Genomic DNA, 8,991 nt, shown 5'->3' on the forward strand with positions numbered 1-8,991 from the left:
GCTTTTTTCTTTTTGCTTATGTGGTGCTGAGGAATCGAACCCAGGGCCTCATGCATGCAAGGCAAGCGCTCTACCACTGAGCCACCTTCCCAGCTCCTCTTCATGTACTTTTATATTTGTCATGATTAATTTTCAGTTCAGAGAGTGAATTCTGAGTAATAACTTGCATAGGTCATAATATGTCTCAAAAAGTTTTTTACAAAAAAAATTTTTTTACATAAACAGGTATTTCTCGTTATTTGAACTAATCTGAATATTTAACACCATAGACTACAAAGATAATTCACAAGTTGCTAATACATTGTGAGGGGAAAAGAAGCACCCAAATTGGCAAACTATTAGTAAATTGCTAATTAAATAGGCTAAATTCCATAAGATTGAAGGTGTATAGAGGTGAAAAGAGGAGAATTAAACAGAATAGGAATGAGAGGTAACAATGTTAATTGGACAATTCTGAAAAGATTTTGCATTCATAAACCTGTTTCTCCATTCTCTTGGGTAGATAACTAGAAGTAGTGAGTCCTGTAATAATTCCACATTTAACATTTTGAGGAACTGTCTGACAATTCTATACATCCCCTAACAACTCTATTTCTGTCATATATGAAAGTTCCACTTTACCAAAGACATGTGACACAAAATATTCTAACAGATAGTACATGTCCAGATTTCTGTAGCTGATTAAGAAGTCTTCTGTATAGCTTTTTACAGTTATTCTATCATTTTATTACTTTTTTAAAAAGTAATTATACAAAGAGGTTTCAAGATGTACAAGACGTTATGTCGAAAAACAAACTTTACAACTTTGGTGGAGGGGAGACGGCGGGGGGAGGGATACGAAGGGATGGGAAGGGGAAACAAAAGCAGGAGGCTACAATGCTTGATAAGAAATGTGCTCATTATCTTACCCACGTAATTGTAACCCCTCTGTACAGTATTTTCACAATAAAAATATATTTTAAAAAAAAGGTTTCAATTGTACAAGGGGGTTTCAATTTGCATAGCTTTTCAAGTGTATTTTCTGGAAATTAATATCTGGAAATTAATATCTTACAGTACATAGTTGTCAGACAAACTCTTAAAATCCCAACTGTGTAAAGATGGATCACAGTTTGAGATAAGCTCATGTAAAAAGTCAAATGAGACTCCACCTGAACAAACAAGCCAGTCATGTGTAATCCCAGGTAACAGGAAGCTCTTGATGATCATGGTCCTAAACTGGCCCTGGGCAAAAATTGTGAGACACTATCGGAAAAATAAAGCAAAAAGGGGCTTGAGTGATATAGTGTGTGCCAAAAGAGAGAGGGAGGCCCTGTGTTCAAACCTTTGTATCACCAAAAACAAAAATAAAAGGATCTTGTTCAAGATCAGCTAAACTACATAGTGAAACCCTATCTCAAAACACAAAAATAATTCAGTATCTAATCAAGGATCCTGCATTGCATTTAATTGATAGGATTCTTTGGTCTACTTTAATCAAGAATTGTTCTCCAGATACTTTTTCTCCTTTGCTTATTAATTTGCTGTCTTTCAGATTGCTCTACAATTTGGGTTTCTCTAATCATCTTTTTTTATGGATATGAGAGACCTTTTTGGCCAGGAAAAAGTTCTTTCTTAATATAGTAGGCATTGAAGAAGCAACCAAGATTTTTGTTTAAGCTGCATATTTAGAGCTATGCTTTGGAAACATTTACTGGAAGAACTCAAAAACTGGCAAGGCTTTTTCCATAACACATATGATAAGTAAACAGAGGGAGTTAGATTTTGTGACACTTTAAAAAGTGAAATGACTAGCATATTGCCATTGGACATTCTTCTTAGTCCTAGGACTAAGGGTCAGAGCCAGAACTAAAAGTTCTGTATTAAACAATTTCCAAGATGCTAGAAACATATATGTGGACAAGCAGGAGCATAAGTGCTCTCACAACATAATAGTCAGCCCAGCTGGGGCTGGGCTCAGTGGTAGAGTGCTTGCCTTGCATGCATGAGGCCCTGGGTTCTATTCTTCAGCACCACATAAGCCGAAAAAAGCTGGAAGTGGTGCCATGGCTCAAATGGTAGAGTACTAGTCTTACACTGAAGAGCTAACAGCACCCAAGCCCAGAGTTCAGGCCCCACAACCGACCAAAAAAACAATAATAGTCATACAAACAAGCAGTTTTTACCAAGGATATTTATGATGACCAGGTGCAAAAGAGAGCTAGATACTGGAGAACCTGTTGTCTTCCCCTCCTGCTTCTACTGCCTGGTTGTCAACGAAAGAAAACTGATGATCACCAGTTTACTTTTTTAAAAAATCATTGTTGTTATAGAGGTGATGTACAGAATGCTTACAGTTACATAAGTCAGGTAAAGAATACGTTTCTTTTTTGAAAATGTCACCCCTTCCCTCTCTATCTCAGTTTACCAGTTCACATTTTGAAAAAGAAACTATCATGCACTTTTTCAGGTCTCATTAAAAATATTTTTAAGATAAAACGACCAGAAATCGTTGCCGATTTATAAGAGTAAATCTCTGGAGCACTTGGAACATTGAAGCTTTCACATTTTTATTTATGTTGGAATGAGATGAAAAGTGTAGGCATATGTGGCTTTGCTGGTGCCTGGGTCCTTTGTACTGGGGTTACAGCCTTCTGAGCGTACACTTCCATTGACTTGTTTTTATCTCTTACAGTGTTCTACGGAAACGTATTCGAGAGGACCGAAAGGCTACCACAGCTCAGAAGGTGCAGCAGATGAAACAGAGGCTAAATGAGACTGAACGAAAAAGAAAAAGGTGGTTATATTGGCAACCTATTCTCACTAAGATTGGGTTTGTGTCAGTCATTTTGGTTGGCACTTTGATTGGCTGGACACTGTTCTTTCACCAACGTGTCCTATAAATAAAGTTTTGCCTGGCAAGCTTCTGCACTAGTAGCTGACAGTGCTGCGTTAATCTCAAGGGTTTGTTAGCAGCAAATGCCTCATACCCAAAATCGGTGCAGTAGAATAGACATCAGCCAGATAAGTGATACTTACTGTCACAGGCCCAGCATCTCAGGATCTTCACTGCAGGTTCCTCTGAAACCCAAACTGTAAACTACTCTAAAATAAAGACATTGGTGTTTGTGAAAAACTGGTACATTTTGCAGCTGTATTCACACATGTTAAACGTAATATTTTACTTGACCAACATTGAGAAATCCTTTATTACAAGGATTGGTTTTGGAGGCTATCTGGATTTTAACCTGCATTTGATATAAGCAATAAATGTTGTGGTTTTATCTACATTATTAATGGAAAGAAAATGTCATTTAAATAATGTGTGTAATGTATAATGTACTGTTGACATGGGCATCAACACTTTATATACCTAACCATTTCAGGGTAAAGATAATTTTATAAGTATTTAATCTTTTGTAGTTAAGTGTACTTTTTAAAATCTCTATTTGAAGTCTTACCACAAAACAATATAAGTTGTATGTTGGTTCAATTGTATACTGGATACATTTTTCCTTTTCCTAAAAAAAGTTTGATATGAGCAGTTAGAACTGTGAATAAGCAATTTCTATGCATATTTGCATTTCCTTTATGTTTTACAGTTAGCCCTGTTTAAAAAAGAAAAGTCAAAGGCACAATGTGTATCTTTGAAGGAAAATTCTTATTGAATAGTAAAGTAACAATTTGTCAAAACTTTGTAAAAAAAAAATTGGTTTCTGCCAGGTGTGGTAGTACACACCTGGGAAGCTCATGCAGAAGGATCACAAGTTTGAGGCCATCCTGAGCTACATAGTGAGTTCGAGTACAGCGTGAGCAACATAGTGAGACTCTATCTCAAAAAGAAGAAAGAAAGAAAAAAAGAAAAGAAACTGAATTCTGTAAAGCCCATGCATGATTTATACTGTTTTGGGTTTTATTTTTGTGTTTTTTGTTGTTTTTTTTATTTTTGTGAAATTTTCAATGTAATTATCCTAATTTATAATTGGGGTAAGTCATGATTTCATTTTAAGTAAAAGAAGCCGTAAACTTCAGTTCACTAGACTGAAGTTTTGAAGTAAGATTTTTTTCAAGTTCTCTTTTCTTCAATAAATAGTGACATGATGTGTAAACCTTCCATTGTCCCTTTAACTTCTTGATGAGTATTTTAAAAACAAACTGTCTAATGAATTTTAACTGCTCATTTGAATCCCAACATTCCATTCAGTATTTGATTCATTCGACTTAAACCTTAACTAGATGATATAAATTTAATTGCTAGCAGACATTCAGTGGTTTTCTAACTCCATACATTGGATCTCCAAGAAGATCACCCAGAGGTAGCAGAAAGACTTCAAGCTACCAACCACAACATCCCTGCTTTGTCTCTTTTAATACAACCTGGAAATTTTCTGCTAAGGTTTAGTTGTCTTGAAGGAAGCAGCTATCATTTAAAAGTAATTTGAAAATCATTGGTATAGGGAGGTGTTTTAAATTTACTTGAATGTATCAACTGTGTGAAAGCAGGATGTAGGGGGTACTATATTAAATAAGATCTATATAACATGTGCCTGTGTCCTGATTCAGTATTACTGTGTCCTTTAACTTTGAGATGGAAAAGAGGTAAGGGAGACATCTTTTTATGTCTTTTTGTATTAAACCTAAGTGTAGGCATCAAAATCTAATTGGTTGTTAATTGGTTTTAAAGTCTTTTATCCTTGCTAAAATATGGTGTGTTACCCCAAAAGTTAAATGGGGGTAAGTCTTAGGAATGATCCACTTGAAGATCACCTTGTTTTAAGCAAAAATATGAAGACTTCTCTCAGGAAAGAAATACTGATAAGACTGTGTCCAGCATATTGCTGGATGATTTCTTTGATAGGTTCAGCGCTCCTCTTTATCTACTTTTTATTCTACTAGACATATGGTAGTATATTTTTAAAATCACACCATACTGGACACTCAGTGACTTTCAAGAGCCAATCTGCTTCCTCCTCTGAGCAGATCTTTGAGGATAATGGTGACAGTGAAAACTTTAAACAGGTTAACAGTTTACCAATAATATTTTTCAGGAGTGCTAACTTACAATGTGGTAATAGGTGATGGGTGATCATCATCTCAGTCCTGTACTGGTTGGGGAGACAGAAACATGTGGCTTCCAATAATGGCCAGAGGAAGGAAGTTATCAGTCCTTGGTGGGGCCTGCATCTATGAAAATTGTTGCCCTAGTCTGCATAGAATTTTTCCAAGTGTATCAGATGTTAAAAGTTGGGTGTTGGGCCCTATGGGTTCACACATACAATCCTTGATACTCAGGAGGAGGTCTGAAGATTGTGGTTCAAAGGCAGTCTAGGAAGACAGATCTTAAGAGAATCTCCAGTTAACCAGCAAAAAGCAAGAAGTGGAGGTATGGCTCAGTAGTAGAGTGCCAGTTGTGAACAGAAAGCCAAGCCAAGTATGTACAGCATTGAATTCCAGCCCTAGTATGTACAAAAAAAAAAAGTGATATAGTTTGAACCCAATCAGGTAAGTATCAAGTTTTGAATAGATTAAGGAAGGGAAGATAAGATTTTAAAATAAAACAAAACTGGGTATATTGTTTTCAGGACAGAATCTTTAATTTACATCCATCCCTGCTGCACACTGACACAACCTTCATTTAATGCTGAAGTCATGACGGATATTCCTTTCCAAGTTTTGCCAAGCATTGTTTTATGTTGACTTGCTACTGATTTTTATCATCAGGTGTAAAAATACATTTCTCCATGTTTGATTTGAAAATGCCCTTTATTTTAAAGTAACAAAGATGCACAGTGTTTCAGAACATTGTAAAGACTACTTGGCATGTTTAGCAGAGATTTTACATATTTGTCAAGTTTTCTATCCTTTCTTTTTTATCTACTCTCCCCACTTCCCCCTTCCCCCCTCCCTGCTTCCTAAAGCTTGAACTCTGGGCCTGGATGCTGCTGTCTGTCTCTGAGCTCCTTTTGCTCAAGGCTAGCACTCTACCACAGCACCACGTCTGGCTTTTTCTGTGATTGAATTGGAAATAAGAATTTTACAGACTTTCCTGCCCTGGCTGACTTTGAACCAAGATACTCAAATCTCAGCTTGCTGAGTGGCTAACATTACAGACATGAGCCACCCACACCCAACTTTGTTCTACTTTCATTATATATTAACATTGCTGTCAAAGAAGGAATAGGAAGGGAAATGATTTTTTTCTTTTTTAAGCCTGTTAATCATTTTCTGTTAACAGAGCTCAGCATAACAGGTATGCAAGGAAATGGTGTGACTCACACTGACCTTGTATATAGTGTGTTCAGGCCTTTTTTGAAAAAAAAATAAGCTAGAACTAACAGCATGAAGCATGAATCAAAAGCTACATAGAACTTTGAAAAGTAGTTGATGGCTGGAACTGTCCTCTGGGATTTAACAGTTCTTTCTGACCTTTCAGCCTGGGTTCACAGCGATGATGGCCACCATTGATTAATTTTGAAATTGGAGAATTCTCAAAAACTGCAGCTGATTGCCTATCTTAGAGTATCTCTGACTAGATTTTACAGAAGTGGAAACTAGAACTTGATGGTATTAAAATGTTTTGGAAGCAGACCCTACTGGCTCATGCTTGTAATCCTAACCACTTGGGAGGCTGAGATTGTTGAGATTATGGCTTCCAGCCAGCCCAGGAAAGTTCATGAGTCCCCCTTCTCAACTAGATGAGGTTGTAGGTGCCTGTCATCCTAGTTGCCAGCAAGCCTGACATGGGTGGATTATGCCTGGCAAGAAGTGAGACTATGTCAAAAATAAAAAGCAAAAACCTAGGCTGGAGGCATGGGTCAGCAGTAATAGTGTCTGGGTAAGCAAGCTCAAAGCCCCAAACTCAAAACTCCACAAAAGAAGTTTTTTTGACCGTTGTATAATTTCTGCCCAATTATTGTGCAGATTTAAAGATTGTGTTCATTTTTACTTTCAGATACAAATCTCTTTTTTTTTTCAAAGCCATTTCACTCTGTTGCCCAGGCTAGCCTTGAACTCCTTGTGCTCAGATGATTCTCCCACCTCAGCCTCCTGAACAGCTGCTACTGCAGGTGCACACCCCTGCAGCCAGCTTTCCTGTACAAACCTTAAAAGAGAGCTTTTAAAATGTAATCTTAACCCAAATACCACTAAATATGTAGACCACTTATTTGTTCGGGCAGGATTTCAAGGCTGTAGTAAGTACTGGTTTATACTGTTTTAGCAGGTCCATACATGGGTCCTGAGTGATACATAGAACCCACAGTCTAGGAAGAAAAAGTGTCTTCATTTGGCCAAATTTAATGTATCTGTCCCCTGTTTGGAACTACGATTTCAGTAGAAATCTGTCCTGCATTGTCATTTACACATTAACAACTAATAAAATGTCTTGACTTTTATAGCCCTTATTTGGCTTTGACTTTTTTTTTGGTCAGTCATGGGTCTTGAACTCTGGGCCTGGGCGCTGTCCCTCAGCTCTTCAGCTCAAGGCCAGCGCTCTACCCCTTGAGCCACAGGCGCCACTTCAGTTTTCTGAGTGGTTTTTTGGAGATAAGAGTCCCTCGGACTTTCCTGCCCAGGCTGGCTTTGAACTGTGATCCTCAAATCTCAGCTTCCTGAGTAGTTAGGATTACAGGTATGAGCCACCAGCTCCCAGCTTGGCTTTGACTTTTTAAAGTAATGATAATGGACATAAAAATCTCATAAAATTTTGAAAAATAGAATGTAAATTTTCTGCATAATATATACATCATCTTGTGACATGAAATACAGGCCTTAGTTATTGCCTGGATGGTTTGCTGTGAACATTTGTCATTCTGCCCTCCCCCCCCAACCCCCCAGTTCCCATGTTTACATTTTATTCCATTTATCCTACCTGTCTTCAAAGCAGTTTTTATGAGATTGCTGTGCAATCTCCTTTCTCTTGAAAGTGTACAAATGATAATGTGCCTTAGTAGAGAAATATACCAAGGAATCCCTAGTCTCAGTACTTGGTACACATGAACAGCTCCACCCCTTGTCTTGGTCCAGATTGCAGTTGTTTGATTATTCCCCATATTCAGGAATTGTGTAGTATTCTGAAGTGAAAACTAGGTGAAACCTTAGCATGAGTATTGTCTTCATTTTTCTCTTGGCAGCAAGAATCTCCTGACTAGCACATTCCCATTGACCCAAAACAACATTGAGTCATTCTGCACAAGTGCTTTTTCTCAGCACTCTTCAGAAAAATGGCTTTCTCGGGCTGGGAAGGTGGCTCAGTGGTAGAGTGCTTGCCTGGCATGCATGAGGCCCTGGGTTTGATTCCTCAGCACCACATAAGCAGAGAAAGCTGGAAGTGACACTGTGGCTCAAGTAGTAGAGCACCAACCTTGAGCTGAAATGCTGATGGACAGCGCCCAGGCCGAGTTTCAAGCCCCACAACTGGCAAAAAAAAAAAAGGCTTTCTTCCAGGTTCTAATAGGATCCGCGTCCCTTGCATCTACAGGCCCCCTACTATTGCTGACTTTGTCCCTATGTGCTTTGCTGGCACAGATCCACTGCAAAGTATGAGCACTGAGTGGCATAAGAGGGAAGGTTTGCCTTGCTTTGAGAGGCTTTGTGGTCACTGACAATGAAAACATGTTAAGAGTGCCTGACCATCTCTGGACAGTCTGTTAGAAGAAATAATTTCCGTCTTTGAGGATATTTCAGACTTCTTTGGTACTATGTTGTTTAATGCTAGAATACCATGAATGTCTTGGGCTGCTACAAAGGAAATTGCATGGGAATTTTTTAAGTGCAGGAGAAGCGGAACCTCTCTTTTGTAAGCCAGTGCTTGGCTCACTTGAGAGAAGATTATGATCTTCCTTGGCTCATCTTTGGAGAACATTAGTGTGATTAGCTAGTGGCAAAAAGTCCTATTTAAAGACATTCCTTCGGATAATTTTTTTTTGGTCGGTTGTGGGGCTTGAACTCTGGGCCTGGGCGCTGTCCCTCAGCTCTTCAGCTCAAGGCTAGCGCTCTACCACTTGAGCCACA

General features: G+C 38.3%; 1 protein-coding gene across 1 annotated transcript in view; it reads left to right on the forward strand.

The window, feature by feature from the left end:
* Ptpn2 (protein tyrosine phosphatase, non-receptor type 2) overlaps positions 1-8,991 on the forward strand; it is a 77,642-nt gene that overhangs the window by 65,899 nt on the left and 2,752 nt on the right. The window contains exon 8 of the mRNA XM_013027143.1: positions 2,667-2,776. Coding sequence (XP_012882597.1) covers positions 2,667-2,776 — 110 coding nt within the window. The remainder of the gene's footprint in view (positions 1-2,666; positions 2,777-8,991) is intronic.

This window comes from Dipodomys ordii, unplaced genomic scaffold (assembly GCF_000151885.1).
Source record: "Dipodomys ordii isolate 6190 unplaced genomic scaffold, Dord_2.0 Scaffold100, whole genome shotgun sequence".
NCBI classification, from domain to species: domain Eukaryota; kingdom Metazoa; phylum Chordata; class Mammalia; order Rodentia; family Heteromyidae; genus Dipodomys; species Dipodomys ordii.